General features: G+C 44.2%; 1 protein-coding gene across 3 annotated transcripts in view; it reads left to right on the top strand.

The window, feature by feature from the left end:
- The window catches only part of LOC120960999 (cyclin-dependent kinase 14), a 131,985-nt gene that overhangs the window by 105,563 nt on the left and 2,347 nt on the right, over nucleotides 1-24,075 (top strand). For all 3 annotated transcript variants that reach the window (XM_040384528.2, XM_040384529.2, XM_040384533.2), the window contains 5 exons: nucleotides 3,307-3,503; nucleotides 13,326-13,417; nucleotides 20,097-20,271; nucleotides 23,457-23,718; nucleotides 23,795-24,007. In XM_040384528.2, the coding sequence (XP_040240462.1) occupies nucleotides 3,307-3,503; nucleotides 13,326-13,417; nucleotides 20,097-20,271; nucleotides 23,457-23,718; nucleotides 23,795-24,007 (939 nt within the window). The remainder of the gene's footprint in view (nucleotides 1-3,306; nucleotides 3,504-13,325; nucleotides 13,418-20,096; nucleotides 20,272-23,456; nucleotides 23,719-23,794; nucleotides 24,008-24,075) is intronic.

Raw genomic sequence — 24,075 nt, 5'->3', positions numbered from 1 at the left:
AAAAAAGATACCCATTTGGTTTATTGAGCGCCATTGGAAGGAGCCATTTTCATCCCACTAAGTAGCACCATTCCGTGCGACACCTTTTATGTGTTCGTGGATGTTATGAGTTTCTTTTTTTGTATCTCCTCGTTTCCTGGAATAGCTAATTTGGATGTTGGAAGGGGAAAATGGATGCCTTTTTTCCGTACCTATAAACACCTCACAATGACTCCTGCTAAATAGGTGGCAATCGTAACTCGCGTTTGTTGCTTATCGTAGTAATAACTGGCGACAAATCGCCATTTTTGTTCCGAGAAATGATTGGGCCGTGACATAAGAAGGGAAGCGAAATTGAAATATCAAAAGGAAGCAAAATGAAGAATCAAACGCGTGCAAATTAATTGTATGCTTTTATTGCTGTCGTCTCTGTTTTAATTTCCTTTTTGTGGATCTTGTTTCACTTCCGCCGTGCACGCTGACGGGGGCAGTCCGGATTAGGACAGCAGATCTGTTGTGCTGTTGTGCTTGCTGTTGTGTACGTTTTTAATGGATTTGATTTCCTGATCGCAATCTCCCTCCCATTGACAAAGTACGAACTTTCAATCGCAACGATTGATTGATTTTTTGTGTGTTTTCGGACGGAGCAAATAAAATTAAATATTTTACAGCGTTCATCATCACATCGTCACTTATTGTCGCACGCGTCTTTTGTGTCATGCAGCGCGAAGCGTAGCTAGAAGCAATTAAATATCGCCATTTTAAATGAAAAGAAGAACGATCTCCTCCTCTCCCTGGCGACAGCAGGCGAGGAAGTTCATGGCGAAATGGTGAAAATTATAAAAGCTCTCATGGAAATGGTCGCTGTGTTCCATTACCCGGCGCAATCGATCGGCAGACAGGCCCATTAAGTAGCTTATGCTTTTTTCTGCGACTGTTTCCCCCCCCCCCCCCTGTAGGTAGGAATAGAGAAGAAAAACTCCCAAGAACACCAGCACCGGCGGAATCGTAATGCCGCCGCCGGCACGAGTCGTGGGAAGCATTAAAAATTAATCAATAATCCACGGTAATGGAAATTTATTGCGGATCGGTACGCAAATAGAGTTCGCGTTCGCCCTATCCCCCAAAACCACCCCACCCCTGGTTGAGGTTGGTGAGTGGGCGGGAGTGTGGAGAGAGTAGGGAATAGCAGGGAAGGAAGAGCTGGTCGCTATATTTGAAACCAAATGGACAGTGAAATTGATTTGTCGGAATGTGGGCCGGGATCTGGAGATTTTTATGCTTGCTTTCGCTTCTCTTCCTTCCTCCACACCACCCGCCTAATCGCGTCCAAAGCAAATGCATATGGAAGGAACGAGCGGGGAACGGGTGGATGGATGAGCAGAAGATGGTAGGGAATGGTAATGGTGGTCATGCTGTAGATCGCGCTCTGTATGTTGCTCATGTTTTGTGGTGATTTATGGGCGACTGTTCGTTAGCGGTTCGATATTCAGTGGCTTAGATCACGGTGGCCGCGGGTCGTTGCGTGTGTACGTGCATATGATTGTGGTTGAATTTTTCCGGATCGGGAAAACTCGATTCGATTAATTTCACACTCAATTGGGAAACCCCGTTTCCCTGGACCTGCTGCTGCGGTATTAAATCGTGGGCAAACCAGAGTTGAATTTCAAAGCCAGAACCTGTACATTAAAGTTTTTTTGGATTGGAAAAGGCGCAGTATTTAGCTTGCTAATGGGTTTTAATTGAATAAATCATCAGTTTCTTACTGTAGATAGTATCTGTACAATATTACAGTGTTGGGGAGGATTTGTTTATGCTTTTTGATATTTTAAGTAGGCTCTAAAATACTGTTGAATCAACTGTATAGCTTATTGGACTGAAAACAGCCCATTAGTTGTGGAATAAATGAAACAGTAGTTCAAGTGATATTGAAAATTTCGCTTAAATGTATTATGTGATTGAGTAAAACATAGAAAAATTTCGAGTAACAAATAAGTAATATAATTAATTTTAATTAAGTTTATGTTTTAACGCAGTTTCTCCTTTTAAAATCCTATAAATACTGTTCTGCGTAACTTGATGTAAATCCCAATACCCACTTCATCCCTTATCCTTGACCCTTAACAAGTGCGCTTCCGATGGTAAAACATTTCCAGTTCTTCCATCGATTAATAATTCCTTTCTCGTTAAAAGCTCTCAGCGCAAAGAACGCTTGCTGTGCTGGGCCACCTCTTACCACTGAACGGCCGAACCGTACTTCTCGGTACTCACCATTTCCCCTCCATTTCCATGCAAAAGATCGAACCACGAGCCAGGTATCATAATGCGGTATCGCTGCGAAGCAAATTTCCTTTCCCTCAACCAGTAGGTAAAGCGCCCGGGAGGAAAAATCACTTCCGGCAAGAGCGATGCGAATTAAATTTAGCTCCCGGTTACAATTTTCCACGAAACTACAACCACACTCGTAGAATGGCCGGTGGTGGTGTAAATCCGCGACGTTCTGCCTTACACTGCAGCCGAAGCTTTCTTGAAGATGGAACCGGTTTCTTCGAGTTGGCGAGCAGCGATCAGAGTATGAAGCGAGGGAGTAAATGTTGTTATAATCCAGTTCTTGGTTGAAATATCCCAGGGCGCACATAGACGCACACAAACACTCGCTTATACCTTCCCTAGGAGAGCTTCAAGATCCTGCCGAGTAGTGTACCTACCGGGCTCGGTGGTAGTTGATACAGCAAACAAATTAAGCTGAGTGAATTTCTGCCAGAAGGTTATAAGATAAATATTTGTCCTTGCGCGGAAAGGGAAGGTTGTGATGGGTGGGTAGTAGTTGCAATATTCCATCATTGCTCCAGGCGTACTGGCAAGCAAGTGGAGGATACATTTACACTTGCCCGTACACTTTGCCCGGTAATGCAAATCGCGTTTGACGGTGGTGTGCTGTGTGTTTCTTTCAGATGGCACTCCTCCTTCCCATCACTTGGGCATCGATAATGTTTGAACAAAGTGCAACTTGTACATTCGAGTTGGCAAATTGTTTAACTGCGTACACTTTACAGCACACTCCAGTAGGTAGAAGCGTGCGGAGTAGTGCAGTGTAAATAACACAGAACGGAAGTTGTGCTTGCCCGATGGCGGCAATCGGTGTTTGAACAAGTTTGAAAATTGATGAAGTAATCAAACCGCCATAATTCCGTCTCACGCAAAGTTGCACTGTTTGGACAGCAAGGGAAGCAGCATCGTTACGCTGCAAGCGACGATATCCTATTAGGACGATAGTTGAACAACATTTTCTTACTGTATTTTTTTGTCTCCTTTTCATACTTTCAGATTGGAACAGAGTAAGCGATCACGAGCGCGTCCATCGGCAGCTGTCGGTGTCGTCCGACAGCAAGCTGCTGGACGACGACATCCGGGAGGAAACACGTGTGATAATGCGACCTAAGAAGCCACCCCGGCCGAAATCCGAAGTGTTCTTGAACAAGCACGACCCGCACCCGAGAAGGAAACGGTTTAGTGCATTCGGGGTAAGTTGTTTTATTTTCTCATGATTGTATGGACAGCTTTGAAAGACAGTTGTGACAGTAGTGCGCCCTATTTTGCGAACAAGAGGATACTATTTACCGTTGCGTCAATCCCCTTTTTTGTGAAACGACGTATAACTTCTGGTGAACTCATCAAAACACACTGCAGAATGGCACGATTAATCATCTGCAAAGTTACAAAACTTTCGCGACAGCATTTACATGAAGTGAAAGGGATATATTTTTTGTAATATCCTTTCCCGTCAAAGTACAGTGTCAGTGCAGTACCAAACATGGCATCCCAAAGCAATGGTCTCGACAGGGAAAGGTACTTGCCCAGTGGCACACATCATCAGGGGGGTAAACTTTACTCCATTCAACGTACATACGTGAGCATAATGCGGACTTTTTACTCCGTTTTGTATGTGACAGATTGTTTTTTCTTCTCCCTTTAATATACCATCACACTGTCTGTTTAAATCCTTTCCCTTCGTGCCTTTGGAGCTTTGCCGGAAAAGTGATGCACGACAAATGATGACCTATCCGTCCTGCTAAACCCATTTTTCCACCAGCTCTCTAAACGCCCCGCCAGCACAAGGGCAGCCGACGGTGATGAAAAAATGGGACAAAAATGTCTGCTTCATTCTTTGTTCATTTGCATACGAAAGCTACCCAAAAGTTGTGCTGGGGTTTTAGTGCTTTTCCATTCACGGGGTTTGTTTGCTTTCTGGCGCAGTTGCCTGTGCCTGCACTGCTGATGATAGGGGATTTTATGTAGCCAGCGAAGGGCAAACAGTGTAAAGCGTTGGTGCTGGAGGTTGATTTAAAAGCGATGGTGCATTTGCGAAAGCTTCTTTTGCTGATGGTTGGCTTAATTTTAACACTTGCCGATGTGTTATGCTGCATTGTTTTATGATTCCGGGGGAACTTAAGCTAGTAAGTTACGCTTTTGACTTGTTTTTGTTTTCAATTTTTCTTTCTAAAGTTTTTTCTTATTTTTTTGCATCTTGCATTAAAGCTCGAAAGTAAGAGCACCTTGAGCATAATAAATGTATGATGATGTGTGTCTGCATGCTCACCAAAAACAAACAATTCCTGCTGATTGCACAACTGGGAACACAAATCATCATAAACTATGAACAGGTTGGGGTAAAATGTGAAGGCAAACGAATCGTTTGCCACAACGCAAAGTGAGAAAAGATAAACTACACTTCTCAACGGAAAATTGAATACGTGAAGCCAAGAGGGTAAGGTACGGCTGGGTACGAATCTTGCCTCATAAATGATGCAATACGATTCGAAAGATGCTCCAATTGCTTTCGTTATGTTAGTATTTTTTGCACACTTTGCCGTTGTGGTGGAAAAAAAGCGAAAGTATGTGATTTTGTTTGAATATTTAGTTTTGTTCATGTTAAAGTAAAATCTTGAAACTTCTTTCGTTTTAATTTAAAGAACTTTATTTCTTCACGGCAAACAATAATTTATTCCTATCAACATTTTATTAAAACTTTAAAACTAACATCGACCACACACCAATGCCCTTTCTAAGGATGTCGCTCAATCAGCTGCAATTGTACGCAAGTGCCAACTTGCGCGCGCGCTTGTGTGTGTGTGGTTTGGGTTGACGGAGATGGCTAAAGCATTGTGTGGCATTCAAACTCGTCGAGAGCTTAACTTTTTTACCATTTTACTTGAGAGCGTTTGAATAGTCTGGGAAAGTTTTCCAGTTCGTTTACCATTGCTTTTCGAGCTCAGCTGCTCCTCTGCTTCGGGGGCTGTTTTCGTTTGCGAACTTTTGACCCGCAGTGATTCTATTCTGTTCCATTTTATTCTTTTCGTTCACTTTCGTTGAATAACAATGCTCAGGGAAAGGAAAGTTTCGCACCACATTCTCGGTTGCTTTCTCACCGCTTTCTTGCGCAACTGTTTCCGAGTGAAAACATCACACCGAAAGTATCGCACACACAAAAGTAAGGAAGTAACTGCACTTGGGCGCACCACTCTCCCGGAAGAAAAGTGTACAGTAACACACCGAAGGCAAGGGATTTTTGCCTTTGAATTGCTCTTGCCTTCTTCACCCGGAGTCCGTACGCATCGATGGCGGGGCACATAAAAGGGCTCTGCGTGTAAAGCAGCTTTAGGCGGGATGTGATTTTGCTGAACACATTCCCCGGCGGTGAGGCAATATTTGATGCCTTTGGGGTCCCACAACCATTCAGTATCGGAAAAGTACCACCAACAACGAACCTGTGGATAAAAATCCACAAGAAAAATATGCATTCCGGACCTCGCCAACACAGTGGTGAAGCTTGTGATAGTGTGGGAAGAAATATTTGAATATGCTTTGCAATCAGAATTTATCTACGGGAAGGGAAAAATTGAATTTCATTGCTGCCCATCATTGCCGCTGTCGAGTAATGGTACGCTCCGGCTCGCTGAATGGTTTTTTGATAACAAGTGCAAAAGTTTCGCGATGGGGGAGGAAAAATTGATTGCCAAGCAGCTTTCCGAATTTGAATGGCGAGAGAAGTCGAAAGCGCTCTCTTTAAAAAATGATCGAGTGAAGTGGTTCAAAAAACACTTTGTGCAATTGTATAAGTTTTTAAAGTGTTTTTTAAACAGAGCAAAAACAAATAATACAAAAATTCTCATGGAGGCGCCTGGTGCTTGACGTCGCTTAGAGGTTGGCACGCTTAGAGGGCGCTTTAGGCGTTGCCTTTGATATGCATGGAAAAGGATTGCCGTGATGCGTGAAATGGCGTTATTAGTGTGCTCATAAATTTGGCCACACGCCTTCCAAATGAACCTCATTTGATGTTCAATTAAAAAGAGCCTCTTTGTGCGTATCAGTCAATCTAAAGCAGCCTCATAATGTGCTACTGTGTGTGTGTGTGTGCAATTTACAACATAATTTACTTCAAAGCATTGTTTCGTAAAGCAGACACACACACACGCCATTAAGTCCCCCGTTGCCGTGCCATACTTCTTGCAGCTCACACACACACACACACACACTCACATCCAATCAGAATAGTCCATAAAACCACCCGCCCTCACGACACGTTTCGTCGGCAACAATGAGAAAGTTTCGCACAGCTCCCCTCTTGTTGTGGGCGAGTAAATCACACAACCCGCCGGCGGTTACACTTGTCAAAACAGATCCCTTGAATAATGATAACAGTGTCGGCGGGATTGGGATGGTGGCAGCGTTTACTCGTTTTATGCATAATTTTATGCGTTTCAGTACGATACGAAGGCTCTCTAATGATGATAATAATAATAATAGTACCAGCAGAGCTGGGCGTTCGAATATTGCCGCAGGAGTTTTCCGGTACAACACCACGCTACACACACACACACCCACCCACTTGCGTGATGCCTCTCAAGGGTGTTAAGTGGAAGGGGGATGAGTGAAACCGCATCATTTTCAATCAAATCGACTTCCTCGGCTTCAAGTTTCTTGGTACTTTTGTAGCAGCACGTACCAAACACACACACACATGAACACCAACACCAGCTCGTGACCTATTTCACGGTGGGTGGAGAGACCATAAGTGGGCGATTTATCTATGCACACGCACGGACGGTAGGGCCTGCTCGACTAGCACGCGCCCGAAAAGTCACACTTCAAGCTCGGCTGATCTTAACGAACACACACACACACCCACTCCCGACCCGTGTATCCTTGTCCCATTGGGTTTTGTGGTTTTCGATTGGCTTCTTGCGGCTGGGTGCGAGGAAATTAAATTTCACTTCCAGGTCTATCTGCTCGCTGATCATGATGATGATGATGATGATGATGCTGATGACGAGCTGAAACAAACTTTCTCGTCACTCGGTGCTGTTGCGTGCTTACCGTTTTCTACGGACGCGCGTACCACGCTGATCGGCGTAGAAATCTAATTGGAAATCCCAGCTGTCACTGGTGAATATTTTGCCTCGGTGAGGTTGAATTAAAACGATACACACAAACACACACACACATCCACATGATAATTCCGGTACCAATCAAGCACCGGAGGCTTGACCTTTTAAAACTCATCCCGTAGATTAAATTCGCTTCCAGCCCAAACCGCACACACATACACACCGAGTTGAGTGGGTCCAAAAACCGGGAGCTATTTGCGGTCTGTCGCGCTGTGCATACGGCGTAGGTGCAAATCCCCACACATTGTTGCTGGCGAACGGTAGAATGTAGCAGAATTTCCCAACCCCCGGACGAGGTTTGAACTCCGAACGGCACTGATTGCGGAGGTAGTCGTGAGTAATGAGTTTTGATTCAATTGCGGCCTAAAAATAGGTCCGCTTGGATGGAATTACAGTATGAAGTTCGCATGCTCGTTGGCGTAAAAATAATTCACATTTGCAATACATAATAAGCTTCAAAAGGCGAACTTAATTCCTCGCCAGCATTCTGATTCAAATGTTGGGAGTGGCAAAATGTATTTTCTGCACGATTCACTTTCACGAACACTCATGATCACCGAGATGCTATCATTTTTGTGGTAGTTGAAATTATAATTCACGGTTGCCATTTTCGTCCACATAGAAAGCAGCGCCCGAAATATGTGTGTATTCGCTCGCTCCGAAAAACCTCACTCACCGCCTCAGTATTAGCATATTCATTACCGTTCCATTTTGTTGCTAATTTTAGCCTTCCTTATTAGCACTCTGACGCTCACCGCCCGTTTCCATCATCATAGTGCCTCCCCGAAATGTTGGTGGAAAACTGGAAATGGAAAAATCATTTCATCCTCGAAACCCGTAAAAGTTACTGGTGCTGCTGCCCCCGGCGGCAGCGGCAACGCTCGGTACATCACAATGTCCAGCTCGTTTGGAAACGCTCGAGCTACATCATCATGTCCTTTTTTTTTGGTCACGGTTTCGGTGGCTCACCAAGGGGTGGCCGGGTGCAGCAAATGGTACTTCAGAAAAAAATGTGCGCCCAGCAACGAGTGTAATATCATTTTACATAACTTTGGCAAGAGTTTTTGGGAAGGGCGCTCTTTTTGTGTTTGATGCTGTGTGTCTGCGCCAGGCTGCTGGTGGTAGTGTTCGGGTAAGGGGACATTACGGACGGTCGATTGACCGTTTGGACCAGTAATGAAAGTGGAAAAAAGGGAGAGCAGTGAAGCGGGTGTTCATGAAGGACTCTTGAAACGATGGTTTCCCATTCGTCGCAGCATTGTGCAAGTCACATTTTACCGTCTGGTGTATAATTTCTCGCTCATTTGATGTTTGACGTACTGATAATGTCCTTATATGAGGGTTCATTTTTTATTAATTTAATTTACAGCAAAGTTTTGTTAATTTGAATGTTTTAACACATCTTTAATTTATCAGTTCTCTTACAGTGAAAATGTTCATGTTATAAGGGAAAGCGGGGCAAAATGAGCATGTGGAGCAAAATGGGAACCCTCTATTTGAGCATTATTCCACTACAAAGTTACTTTCCAATGCTCAAAATGTATTCATTAGAGTGTTCTATGAACACTATGTAAGTTTCATAACTCTTACATAACAAATAACGAAGAAAAATGCAAAATAAGGTTTAGTAGCATATTGCTGTATTTTTTGCCACTTCGAAAATAAGCTTAAACCAGTTACACAGGGATGCGTTGAAGTTTTGCATTATATATTTTTAAAGATATGATATTTCTATATAATTTGTCTGAAGAAAGCAAGGCGATTGAATGCGTATTTTTACTAATATAACAAAAAAATACAAAAATGCTTCACGTGGGGCAAAATGAGCAGTTACGCTTGGGGCAAAATGGGCAGATGCTTTTGACATACGGCGCTTGGTGAGGCTATGGTGTTGTATTTGTCGCCTCAATAATGATGACAGGCACAGCTTCAAAAGATTCGATTTTGTAGTTTAAAACGTAAAAAGCGTAAAAAACGTTTAAACGTATACGTAAAAACTGTATTAATTTTGATAACATATTTTTGGAAGACTTTTAAGGGCTTTCCTGACCAGCAAAACAAAAGATAGAACGAAAATACATTTCACGAAACGTGCGCAAAAGCAAAGACCATTACCTAAGCGCAGTTGTTGTGGCCCATTTTGTCCCAGTGTTTTGACGTTTCACAGTTTGTTTACATTTGCCCATTTTGCCCCAGTGCTATGCCCATTTTACCCCGCGTGTCAAAAAAGCTTCTCGTAAAACATCAAGTTTTATTTTACACTATTTTCATGATTTTAAGTTATTTTCATTCTATTTGGCAATTTTAATCTATAGATAAAGGGTGGAGGCATACAATAATGAAAGAAAAATGTGTTTTGTGGCATATTTTAAGGAATATTCAGTAAACTGATTAACATGCCCATTTTGCCCCACTTTCTTGCCCTATGTGTATGTAACATTATTTTATTTTCATTTTAACATTGTTCATTTCTCTAAAAGTTGTGACGCCCAAAACTCCCCACAATATTATTCAATCTGAAGCCTTTTATTCGTTTACCCTCAACATAAGTTCAAATTTTACTATTCTTACCACCAAAACAATTCACAATGCAGCCCACAGTCTGCCCACACGGCTAAAATCAGAGCCTCAACTCAATCGCTCACCGTGCAAACAAGCTTAGCTTGTGTGGGACGAAATTTACTGACCAAACAGCGTAAAAGAGAAAATGCTTCGCTTTCACTTCCTGGCATGCTCTGCTATCTTTCTCTTGCTTTCGAAAACTGAAAATACGTTAACACACTTTCCTGTATCCTGGGGGCGTTAATATACGAACAAACAGTGTGCAGCAAGCAGCCCCGCACAGCCAACCAACAACACTCTGTGATTGTGTCAACACATATTGTCGTCGCCATCCCAAGTGCAGTGGTTGTGTAAGCAGCAGTAGCAGCAGCTCGAAAGCTTTTGCTCGGTTTTTGTCCGCCCTTCGCTGGTGTAATATATCTTGCCAGCAAGATATTACCGACCAGAAAGATCTCTATCTGTCCGTGACCGCCGGTTGTTTGCCGGTCATGATCTTCGTGCTTCCATTTGCACTGTTAGGAGGGAGCTGTAGCATATTGCAACGGATGCAGTTTTCCTTTCCTTCAGGAAAAGAGAGAGAGAGGAAGGGTTTCATTGTTAAAGCAATATCCTAGTTTACAGCTCCACCGAAGGGGGCAAAGGAAATGAAAACGTTTTGCTTGCCCGCTGCTTTCAGCTGCAGTCGAAAAGTGGAAAGAAATCTATTTCCACTGAATATCCTGTGAGTATAGAGACCAGCCACAGAGGGGTGCGCAAACCAGCCAGGCGGAAATTTACAGCGCCGAGCGGTGAAATAAGTTTTACAACGTAAATATTTACCGATCACGCCACAGAAACCTAAACCCGACCACCGGGAAGCGATAGCAGCGTTAGGGTTTTGCTACAACACTCTGAGATGCTTCGATAGCGCAGTTTGGGGAGTGGGTTTGGGACCGTCGTCAAAAGGATAAAGCTTTCGTGACGATGTGCAGTATTGGTGGGGTCTATGCCAGGTATGCTGCAGCCCACGTTTGACCACGGGAAAAAGTGTCAAATAGTAAATCTTTAAGGCCGGGCTACATTGATCGTACTCTTTGGTGTAATTTTGATTTTCACTAGCGCACCTGGTGGCGGCTGACCGAAGCTTTTTTTGGTCATCGAGAGAATGGTCGTGCCGGATCTCAAAATTAAGTTGTTTTTCCATCGTTTTCCATTGCAAAAATGGATGCAATGCGTGCAAGACATGTGTATCTACGTTTTACAAAACTTTTCTCCTCTGATTTAAGTAAAAAACATGGAAAAATAACATATTTTCTGGAGCGGCTCCAAATTGTTTGGCAAAATGCTTCGGTCAGCCGCCGCCAGATGCGCTAGTGAAAATCGAAATTACACCAGCGAGTACGATCAATGTAGCCCGGCCTTTACATCACGAACAAAGCAAACTGTATCAAAGGATGTAATGAAAGTGGTGAAATGAAACATTTGCGCAAACAATGTAGATGAAAAGGAACCACTTTGTTTGTTTAATGTCATGGTCGTATTTTTTGGTTTTTGTAAACTACTTTCATTACTTACTTCTACATTTGTTTTCTGTATTATTATTATTTTTGTTAGTTTTATTGTTTATTTTCATTTGTTTTTACAGAGACTTTGAGTTTTATTTTAGTTTAAGAAGAATAATTATGTTTTTTCAAGTTTTGAGAAGTTCCATGTTTCAATCAAAAATTTCTAGCTTTATTTTATTTGTACTTTTGCATTTGATTTATTTTTTTTAATTTGTTTAGCTAGCTTTATTCTTTAATTTTATTTGATTTTACAGAGATTTTGTGTTTTATTTTAGTTTAAGTAGAATGTCTACTTCTCAGTTTGTATTTGAAGTCTCAAGAAGTTCCATTTTTCAACCAAAAATCTCTACCTTTGTTCTTTTTTGTACTGTTGCTATATTTCCATCAACGTATTTTCAGCACCATCTGCAGTTTGTGCTTTCCAGTCAGCTTTTGATGTTTATTTTACGTCACATTGCGACTTCCTTGTCGGCTGCGATGGTGCTTCTCTTTCAAGCCCTTACTCACACCGATAGGTGGCCCCTCGCCCGATGAGTCCGTGCACCGAACCGAAAGAGCCCATTCCTAGCGATGGTTTCGAAGCAAAAACCCCTTGGAAAGGAAATGCTTTCCCTTAGAAAGGCGAAGGGCAAAAAGGATTTACACTTAGGAAGGAATGATGCTTTTCTGCACTACCGACTGCACACTGCAGTTGGCCTTTCGAGAGGATTGCTTTTCGCCTTGCCTTTGCTTTATCTCACCCACCTCCCGGAAAGCGGAAGTAATTTCGTTGCAACAAAGTAACGACGGCCAAATGGTATGTGAATAAACCATCTCCTGTTGGAGGAGAGGGGAGCCGAGAGAATGTGTGTATGCTTGTGGCAGGGTCATTTGGTAGTGGAATTACCGTACCGCGGAGGTAATACACAGTCGGAGGTTGCATTTTTTCGTCGAATGAGTTTAAGTTTTTATGCACTTGGTCGGTTTGTTGTAAAGCAACTTGACTTTCTTGATTTCCCGAAGCGATTGTTTGATGAAATTGAACACGTAACAGACGTAAACAAATATTCTAAACAAATAATTCAATTCTCTTAACTTATAGTTTCTACGCAGTCGAAATTTGTAGATTTTTACAATTGCACAATAAAAAAACACAAATATATTATTAACAAAAAAACAATACAAAACTGATATCATATGATGTCCTATTTTGTTCCAACACAACCCAAAACTTACAGCTTGCGTTTATAAAATGTTTAAAGCTTTATAAAGCACATTGATGATGTTTGGTTCAGCTTTACTGCGTCCCCAACGAATCCTTTCGCTTAATCCAACCCAACCGTATCTTTACGGGTCAGCAAGAATGAAACCGTTTAGCCAGCCTGTTTCCTAGAGCTCAACTGTTTCACCTCAACTGTTTCGTGGTCTGCCTTGCGCCTAGTGTTTCGTTGCCGTCTTAAACATTTGCTTTTCCCACACGATAGTGTTAAAAGTTTCATAAGGGCCGCGCCCCTGTACGGTCCGCTGCATATTCAACTGTACATTTTTCATGTCGTTTTGCCGCTCTGCTGACCAAAAAGGTTGCCGTGTAAAAGGGAGGGGTTAGTTTTCTTTTCCCAGAAATCCGATAAAAAGTCGGAAAATATTGACCTCAGCTTAATGTCTTCCTAACTCCACACTCACGGCGAGCTACAAAAGACTGGGCGCATCCATGATGTTGTTTAAAATTTCCAAGAACTTGTGGTTGATAAGTAATATTTTGCTTTTATTTTTACTAATTTGTGCTTGTTTTTCTACTCCTCTCAATTTACAGGGTGACTCGCCATTTGGCAAATCAGATGCATACATCAAACTAGAGCAACTCGGTGAAGGATCCTACGCGACGGTATTTAAAGGTTATAGCAAGTAAGTAAAAAGCAACACATTTTATTGCGCACTTTTTTGTGTGTGTGTCACAATTGTTCCCGACGTAAACCATGCAGAGGGTTTAAATCAACTACAATAAAGTTGTTAAATGTGTTTAGGTTATCCCGGGAACGGTCCCACCGTGTTCACCGGAATCGAGCACAAAAACGCTCTGCACTCTCGTTCTGATTCGCCTTTAATGGAAAATCAATTACGGCTCACAAAACCGGTACGGTCACCGTTCATACCGTTCCTTTCTATTCTTTTTTACTCTCCTTTTCATGATCGATAAAGCACTTTGAAGGAAGAAAAAAAACAATGCGTTCATTTTGTCATCCCTTTTCTATCATCCTCACATACTCATACACACGCGCACGTGTGTCGCGCGTATCAACGTAACAGCACGCCCGCTCTCTTGCCCCAGCATGGTTGCGTCCGGTAGTACAACGAGAGTAGTGTGACATGAGCACGTATACCGTTGGTTGCCCTAATCCCGGACAATTTGCCAACGATATTTGTCCACCCGTAATACTCCCCCGGGAGAAAAGGGACGGGATGGTCGCGTTGGTTAGGGCAATTGAGAATATAAAAAAAAAGTCAAACGCAGGGCCGGCTGTTGTAGTAGCCGCCGCCACGTCGACAAGGGAGGCGAAAGCGGCCGTAAAGAAATTTAAATTTTATTGCATTATTTATGAAAATCGACCTCCATAAAATTGGCAAGCCAGGAAGAAGAAGGTACTGTTGTTGTGTACGCTGTCCAATACGCCAGCATGCGTGTGTGTGTGTGCGCCTGTCAATACTGCGTGACGATGAGATGGCTGTTTTTTTCTTGTGTTCGTTTATTTTTGTGAAAGCTTCGTACAAAAAAAACAAAAACAAAATGATCGAAAAAATGGCATCCTTTTGGCACAACGTTAATGGAGTGACATCGCACCGGTAACGGGGAGAGTTTGTGGTTGCCATTGTATAACACGCATATGGTATTTAATATATTAGTCATTTATGCATCTTCAACTCATACCATTCCACGTGAACAAAGCGCTGTATATTATGTTGTCTTTATAAAAGCTATTTCGTTGCTTTACTGGCCTCGTTTCGGGGTCTCTTGAGTATCATTTTGAGCAGTTACGTTCCGTGCAGCGTTACCCGTTTATGTGTTGAGTATACTAAATGGGTAAGATAAAATAGTACACGTACAAAATGAGTTCCTTCCATCAACCGAAAGGAATCCGTCCCGTAGGAATCGAAATGGCAAAACAAAACACAAGCAAACAATAAATCTTTCCCTCTAAGCGTATACATTTTCTAGACGCTGCAGCGGGAAAACAATGTATACTAGTACGGACGCGGAAGAGATATTATTCTTGCAAAAGAAAATCCACAATAAATCGTTTTCGATGCATACAATTTGGCCCATTTTCATGCGGCTATGAAGCAAAGCTTTTCTTCCGAGCGCTGTTTCACAACCTAAAAGACGTTCCATCATCGCGTTCTCTCGATGTTCGATTGAGTGAAAAGATCAATAGCAAGCGAGAGAACATTTTGCAATCAACTCAACACACACAACATGACGACAGTCCTTTTTGCGGGGAAAACGATAAATATTCGCTTTGCCGTGCAGAAAGAGCACGTCCACGTCCAAACTTCGATAACGTTGTCGAGCGTCGTGCAGCATTTTTGTTTGGTCGAACTATTACGGGGAAGTTCTCTTTTAACCCGCAACGTTTTGTTCGTGTGTGAATTGTCCTTTTTTGTCGCTTCTACATTGACCTTTGCTCGTCTTCCCCATCCTCCGCATTTGAACTTGCTTTCCTTGCTTTCTTACAGCAGAACCTATTGTAAATAGAAATATCTGAAACGCAAATACACGCCCAACCTCCTCGGTGGTGGACGGCTATCGACGTCAATCTTCAAAATCCGACGACCGTTTCGTGTGCATTTCGTAGTGCGTGTCCCTGGAACCGCGCTGTTGTGTGCAGGGAAAAGGTCACCCGCAGCAGATCCTGATGACGATAACCCCGAACGGAAAGGCACAACAAACGCACGGGGGTGGAGAGCTTGGCAAAAGTTGGCCGGTTGGCTGGTGCTGCAACCAAACCGCATAATGTTGAAATTGGCTTCTTCTCTCACACTTTGCCGTTGGGCGATAAAGTTGAGTGTGATTCGAAAAGGAACCCAGAGGGCGCGCTGCTCCCACAAGCCAGCGGGGCGAAACACGATTGTTCCGTTGACTTTTCTGCTGTGGCGAAAAACTTTACCCGTAAGAAAAACGCTTTTTTGTGACGCTTTTGATGTGGGACCGAGTTTATAGTTTTTCATTCCCGCGTTTTGCTCGAAAGAACAAAAAAAAAAGGATTTCTTTGGGCCAAGATTTGACGGTTTGGAATAAGTGCGGTTTCCGTTTTTTATGATGCATTCTTTTCGATTATGTGAGTGGCTATAAATCCAACCCGTCTGGTATCCCTTTTTTTAAATTAGACACATAAACCCAACGCATCTTTCTCTCTCTCTCTCTCTCTCTCTCTCTCTCTCTCTCTCTCTCTCTCTCTCTCTCTCTCTCTCTCTCTCTCTCTCTCTCTCTCTCTCTCTCTCAAGCTGTAAATAATAAAACCTTTACCTTGCTTAAAATTCGATCATTCGCGTCTAATGGTAACTTTATGGCTAGCAGTGTGTGTGTGACTCCGACCGCCGGTGGTGTAAATTGATCCACCCAGAAAATCCAGTTTACGGGAACCACCGGCACAAGACAGTTATCGTGTAACGTGTATCGGTTTTGTTTCTTCCCTTTTTTCTAATGAACAGGCAAAATTGTCGTTTACCGCCTCCTACACGACACTCCTCTTGGTGTAGTAGCGAAGGAATCATTTTACGAAACCGATCCCATAACGGGGCTTAGCCGGAGAGATTAATGACAGTGGAGCCGGGTGGACCGTGTAGCGTTTCCGGACGAATTGACGGCGTCCTTTCCTATCCTTTGGTTGTGTGTGTGTGTGTGTCCTTGATGGTTGAAGAAGAGAATCGACGCATCATTACGCCGACGAAGGAGAACGCGACGAAAGTATTTCAATTTCGGTATCTCGCAAGGATAAAGCACGAACTATTCATTTGATCCCATAGCAATGCGGCAAAGTATGAAGAAAATTGCCCCTTTTCCCAATTTAAACGATAAATCAGACCCCATCCATCCTTTCCATCGCTGCTTGGAGTGCAACTAGGATGACCACGTCATTAGGATATTTTTGGTCGTTAATTAAGTATTTAAACAATGGGCGCACACAATAGCGTATTCCATGGCACAATCTCCCCCGTATTGTTTGTACCGATGGTAAGTGATTTTGCCGTAAAAGTATATCCCCAAGAACATCGGGAACATATCTTCATCGCTGACCATACTGTCTGCTCATCGAATGTGGCCGAGCGTTATTAATGGGAAGCGGACAAGGTTGTGTTGTTTGTTGCGCACACCAAGCACCGAAGGACACAAAAGGCATTACGAATTTCGATACCTTGCCGAAAAGCCTTGGGATATTATCAAGACGAAAACAACAACTATAAGCACAAACAATAACCCACCATTATCAAGAAGATTTTCTGGGGGCCACTGGTAGGACTGGTTGAAATTAATTTCGTTTCCTTCGTTACGTGCTTTTCGGTGCTTACCAAAGCCGACACTGTCACTCGCTCTCTCTCTTTTGGGCGGCACACTGTCATCACCGTCGTCTTCTTGTTTTGTTGTGCCGACTAGCAAAACAAAGACGTTAAAAATGGAGCGAAACAAAAGAATCATTGCTTCGCCCGCTCGTTCGATCCCCCGTACCAGGGGGGGGGGGGGGGGGGGTGTGGATGGAAAAGCCATCGAAATCGGTTACGGTTGGACGATAATGGCTTGTCAACTCCTCTTCTCAAGCTGCTTCTTGTGTGCGTCTTATTCGCAAACCACCACCCCAAAATTGTGGCGACGCACAATGGCGCTAAAGCAGCTGGTGTCGTCGCGTAACTTCCCCCTCATCCTTAGCCAAGAATTCAAGTTTCCTGTTGATTACTTTCGCAAAACCCGATTACGAACGCAGGACGAACAGAGCCTTCGGTCCTTCGGTAGCTCCCCCTTAATCCTTGTGCCGTCTGCAAAGGCGGCCATTCTCGACAGGAAGATTAGTGACCGGATGGATCATAAACGGAATGGACCCAATGGGGGGGAGTCGATGGCTGTCGATCGGACTTTAACGCGGCGATCAGTGCCCAACGGAGAGAGAGAGAGCGAAAGAAGCAACAATAATTCGCCTAATCCTCGATTGACATTCGGTCTGGTACACATTCGAAGCCATCATCCAGACTTTTGCGGACTGGGGTGAAAACGTTTTCACATACCGGCAGCAGAGGTCTGCCAGGTCCCAGGTTGGGAAAGTTTTTCTTGCAACTTGCAAGAATGCGTGTATGGTTGGTTGTTGCTGCTGACGCTCTTAATCAATGATTATTAGACGGGCTAGTAGGGATGAAGTCGGTTGACTACGCTTGGTTGGAGGTTGATAAAGACCACACGATGTTGCTGGTTGGTCAGATCGTGTAGTTTATTATTAGAAGGAAAGCGTTGCCTGGGCGATGCGAGGGGGATTAATTGGAACTGAAGGGAGGATATTAAGAGCTTAGGTCAGCAAATGAGATTGCAGCTCGAAACTCAGAACAATGCGCTTCTTCCCATCTTCCCCTAACTTTCTTTCGCACCTGTTGGAAGAGCGCGTGTGTATGAGCGATAAGATTGTGTCTTAGTTTCTGAAGAATTGGAACTGAGCTGAACAACTGAAGTTTGGTGTGAGGATTTTCTTTGGGATATTAAGAGTCTGAGGACATTCAAAAGCGCAATATTTAACTGATAATTGGAAGCATTGGAACTGAGCTGAACAACTGAAGTATTGTGTGAGGATTTTCACTGGAATATTAAGAGTCTGAGGACATTCAAAAGCGCAATATTTAACTGATAATATCCACACAGGAAAGCCTTTAATACTTCTTTTCCAATGAATAATAAATGTTTCCATACGTTTGTCACATGAATTTTGTATTCTCGCTTGCCCTTTCCGTACTCCAATCACGTTCACGATTCCCTAGCCGTTCAGAATTGTTTAGGAAATGTTCCACCCAATATCCCAGTGACCTAGTTATTGGGAAACACTTTGAAGAGCAAAGAGTCCGAGATTCGTTTCCACCGTTCACACACACGCACTCATTCAGAGAAAGACACATCCTTGACCATTTTCCGATCCAAGCACAGACGAGGTTGGCAAAAGGTCTCATATTTCCATTTTCTCCCAAAAGCTTTTTCGTTGGAAGAAGAATACGGAGTACGGAACATCGATGGCGGCAGACTTCAGCTCCAGTGGAATGTTTTCCCCCGCAAAACCGTAACCGTGCGCCACTACGCCAATGTCAAGCCCGCCAGGCTCTGTGGGTGGATACGCGGTGGTACGGTGACACAGTTCCACAGATGCCGTTGGGGAGAAAAAAAAACTTTCCCAACTCCCGCCAAATGGCGTGGCGTTGCCAATATAATCCCTTCATTTTCTGCTCTCAGTTTTTCCTCCACTGCCCGGCGAGACAGACAAGAGGGAAGGGCAGCACGCAGGAGGGCAACATTCGTGAAATTGTTTTCCCCCCTTTCTCCGATCCTCCTGAACTCGTTTCGACTCCTTCTCCAAAGCCCTGTATCTGTCCCAAGGCTGTGTGAAAATCGATAAGTTTTAACCTGCTGCTCGAGATGATGCGCTCTTAGATGGTTTGAGGTTTGGTCCATCTCAACTCATTTCTTTTTTTCTCGGTTGGTAGGAATTTTTCTGCCTGTCTGTGAGGAAACTGGTTCTTGTCTCTGTTATGGGGCTGTCCTGACGGTGGAGTTGGGGTTTTTGGATTTTATAACCTTTTCAACCGAACTTTAACCTGCGCCCTGCGTGGACAGAACAATTCTTTGAATTCTTTAGAAGCGGCAAACTTGAAGACGCACCCGGAATGGAAGGAGAAATGTCGGGCGAATTCTGTCCCAGAAATGGTAGACATTTGCTGTCAAAAGTTTCTAAATTCATAAGACGGGACAGGGAGACGGGGAAAATTGTCTGAAGAAAATGTCCAATGCAACAACTACAATGAAGAACTAATTTTCTTGCAGAATTGTGTTGTGTGTGTGTGTGTGTGCCCTAAACAGAAGGTCCCTTCTCAAGAGGGAATGAATGGAGCACAAAACGCACAAAACTTTCATTCCCAAAGTGAAGCTGTAAAACTGGCCAGAGAAAGGAATAGGATGTCAGTGTCCGTGCGCGGCTGTCCACCTCCGCCCACCCAGAACAAAGATATTACCTCAAGCGAAATATCATACACTCGCCCCCAAAATAAAGTGATCACCATTTATCTTCCAACCGGGGGCACCATCCATCTTGAAGCGTGGTCTAATCGAATTTAGGTCGAATAAAGGATAGCGCACGGAAGGAAATGCCTTTGGGGGTTCGGTGTGATGCCATTTCTTATGCCCTTTTTTCGCGCGCGCTCGCTCTCGTTAATGCCTCCGTCCAGGCACATAACTTACTGTCCGCCGGTGTGGTGCGTTGAGCCACTAATTCATCTTCACCCTTGCACCACATTCATCTGGCGAGCACTGCGCTAACTCTTCCTTTTTTCTCGATTTTCGTTTCAGTTTAACAAATCAAGTGGTAGCGTTAAAGGAAATCAGGTTACAGGAGGAGGAGGGCGCACCGTTCACGGCCATACGCGAGGCATCGCTGCTGAAGGAACTGAAACATTCGAACATCGTGACCCTGCACGACATCGTGCACACGCGTGAAACGCTCACGTTCGTCTTCGAGTTTGTGGTAAGTAATGGGCGGTGGCGGTGGAGAACAGGGGAGTATTATTTGCTCATTTTCCAAGCCGAGTCCGGGTGCTTTAGTACTTATTTATTACCTTTTATTAGTTGTTGAAGTCATTCGTGTTCGTGCTTGCGAGACCAAAGCTCCCATCGTCGATCCTTTCGGGGGGAGCGAGAGACAGACAGACAGACAGACAGCCACATCTTTTCTACCTTTTGCGTGTGCTTTCCGAGTCTTCACACGCGGATGAGGGAGCGACACGCAAAGGCAAACGCACGAGGAATGCTGCAGGAAGGGAATAATAGGCGCCAAACTACGAAGACTACGTCGTCGTTCTGTACGCTTTTATTTATTGCTTCTCGCGCTGGTGCGGGAATGTCTAACTCAGGCGGGGATCGGGATGGGAATTCGTCATGAATTTCTAAGCACCTTTTCCCCGGGACACCAGATCGGAAATTCTTCTCTCTCCTGGTTTGCGGGAGGAGCTCAGCATCCGGTTTTTTTGTTTCTTTTTCTGGTCTTTCCTTTTGCGGGTGTGATTTATTGCCTCCCGTAGTGCGTGTTGGCGGTCGGGACGCCTTTTATCCCGTCTGGAATCGCGTGCACTATTGACATTCCGTTGGAGTAGAGTGTGTCTATTGATTCACCTGTTTGTTTTCAAAGCTGCTAATTTAGACATTTCGAGTTGAAGTGTTTAACCAGAAAACGTTGACTGTAAATTGGTTTAAACTTCTAATGTTACTCCTCAAATAAACGGCAATAAGATCAATATCCTAAAACAACCTTTTTAAACAACTAGCAATCAATTATCGACTCTTTTGTAGTCTCCCTTAAATGAACAAACCTCCCCAAACCCAATTATTGCAAGACATTCATTGCTCAATTGCTGCGGTTGACAGATTGGTTTGTTTTCCTTACCGCAATAAATCATCTAAACATTGCTCTGCTTCTCTCCCTCTCGGTGCAGAAAAAAAGGTGAAAAAGCATAAATTGTTTACACCACATGGCGCACTCCCAACGGGGGGAGAGTTCAGCAGCAGGTCGGATTGGTATGTTTACCCTGGGTTTGGTACAATACCAACAGGTTCGATGCCAAAATTGCAACCACACATACAAACCAAAACAAGCGCTCCCATAATTCATCCTTACGATATGAGAGGCGTAGAGCCTTACCGTCTACAGCTCGATGTCTGAACAGGACGGATTGCAATAGGTGTGTGCTGTTGTTGTTTTTTTATACCTTAATCCTACAAGACGTCCGTAATAAAACCATCGCAGGTGAACGGTAGTATCAAAAAGAAAGAAAAGGGAAGGAAAAACAATGAGGAAAAGATACGGTGTTGCACTAGTGATGGGTATTCGGGAGTGGAAACGTGGAACTATTCCAATTCTGGCTCCAAAAAACTGAAAAATCTCAATCAAAATCGGATTCGACTCCGGGTGACTTCGGGCGGCTTTGGACATGCCTGAACGATAAGTTTGAACGACTTAGGACATTTCCTGACAGTTCTGAACGTGTCCGGAAGACTTGTTTTGGTTCCGAACGACTTTGGGCTACTTCAGACGACTTATGACGACTTATGACGACTTCAGACGACTTCAGACGACTTCAGACTACTTCAGACGACTTCAGACGACTTCAGACGACTTCAGACGACTTCAGACTACTTCAGACGACTCCAGACGACTTCAGACGACTCCAGACGACTTCAGACGTCTTCAGATGACTCCAGATTGCTACAGACAACTCCAAACGACTCTGAATGTCTACTGAACGACACATGACTAATCCGGACGGCTTCGGACGATTTCAGGCGAATTCGGACGACTCGGAACGACTCAGAACGACTAGGGCGACTCCAGATAAGTCAAGAAAAACTCCAGACGATTCTGAACGATTCACACGACAAACTAAGGAGTCTCTGGATGGGTCTGGATGGCTTCGCAAGGATCTGATCGATTCTGGACAAATCCAGTGATCTTAGGATGACTCCAGACGATTCTCGACAACTTCCCATGACTCCTTACAACTCAGGATGACCCTGGACGATTTAAGAAAGTCTAGATGACTCCGGACGAGTCTGGATGACTTTAGACTAATCCAGATGACTATGGACGAATTCAAACAACTCCAGATGAATTAGAACGTATCCAAACGAGTTCCAACGTAAATGCTCTCAAAAATCGAAGGTAATCCGACTTCAGCAAAATTTGTTATTTACCCATCACTACTGTGCACTACGTCGCAAGTGAGCCACACATTCTAGCAGTGTAAAGGTGGAAACGAGTACATAAATTACAACTTCTGGTTTCTCGCTCGCTGCACCTTGTCGACAGCGTTTTTGGGCAAAGCAACAAGGAAGGAACGAAGGATATAAGAAGATAGAACAACAAGATTGCATCTCGAAAGCTTTTGTCTTCCCGTACACTATATCACACAGTGCTGTTCCTTCGTTGTGATGCCGTGGACTACTTGGAGCAGCACACCATCTACTAATATGCCCCATTTATCAACACACCCCTGCGCTTCCGTCCCCAAATGTTGCATCCCCCCTAGATTGATTTTAACATCCTGCTGCTTGCTCCACCAAGCGTACTATCGCTTCGCAAGATTTCACCCCGAGGGCTCCTCTGCAAGGCGGGATCGTTCGAACGGAAGATATTGAAGCCAAAATTTGGAGCTCTGCAAACACAACAGCAACCCAGCGATACCCCTAGGTGGTTGTATGGGTGTCAAGCAGCGCTATCGAACAACGGTTGCGTGGAACGGCAATTTATTGAATTAAATTAATAATTAGGGCACCACCAGGCAGTTCCAGGTATTTGCCAGGCTACGGTGAGGCAGGGCACAGTTGGTTGGGGACACACCTTCGATGGAAACTGTAATTTATGGCATTTGGGGCAGCGGAACCTATAGCTTCCGATCGTACCGGTGCTGGATAAGAGTCAGTGTGTTTGTGTGCGAGGGGGTGCTGCTTTTGCTCATGGCGCAATTTGGGGCGGGTGCGCATTAGGTTTGGTTTTAATTATTCATGCTAATTAGTGCGTTCCGGAGGGGACGTGGGAAATTCGCCCATGTTGTTGTATCCATTCACATCCTTACTAATGTTTGCCCCCAGTGCACCTGCCTGCTTTATTTACACTACTAATGATTCTTCTTCTGCTTTGTTGCGCTCCCTCCTGAACAGAATACGGACCTGTCACAGTACATGGAGCGACACCCGGGCGGACTCGACCACCGAAACGTGCGCCTGTTCCTGTTCCAGCTGCTGCGAGGGCTTTCCTATTGCCATAAGCGACGGGTGCTGCACCGGGACGTGAAGCCGCAGAACCTGCTCATCAGCGAAACGGGCGAGCTGAAGCTGGCCGATTTTGGGCTGGCCCGTGCCAAGAGCGTCCCCAGTCATACCTACTCGCACGAGGTAGTCACACTGTGGTACCGACCGCCAGGTGAGTGTCAACAGACGGATTCAAAAGGAACTTTCGTGTTAAATTCTGACTTGTGTTTTTTTTTCTATTTAAACAGATGTCCTGCTCGGCAGTACGGAGTACTCCACCTCGCTCGACATCTGGGGCGTCGGGTGTATCTTTGTGGAGATGATTACCGGCATGCCGACCTTCCCCGGCATACGCGACACGTACGATCAGCTGGACAAGATCTTCAAAATTCTCGGCACACCGACGGAGGACACGTGGCCCGGGGTAACGCACCTACCGGGGTATAAGCTACAAATGCTAGGTAGGGTTCGGTCGTGCGCGTCACCGACACTTTGGGAAGTATTCTTTTTTACTAAATTCGTTCTTCTT

This window comes from Anopheles coluzzii, chromosome 2 (genome assembly GCF_943734685.1).
Source record: "Anopheles coluzzii chromosome 2, AcolN3, whole genome shotgun sequence".
Lineage (NCBI taxonomy): Eukaryota > Metazoa > Arthropoda > Insecta > Diptera > Culicidae > Anopheles > Anopheles coluzzii.
Note: the sequence above shows the minus strand (reverse complement) of the source record. Positions and strands in the feature narration are given on the sequence as shown.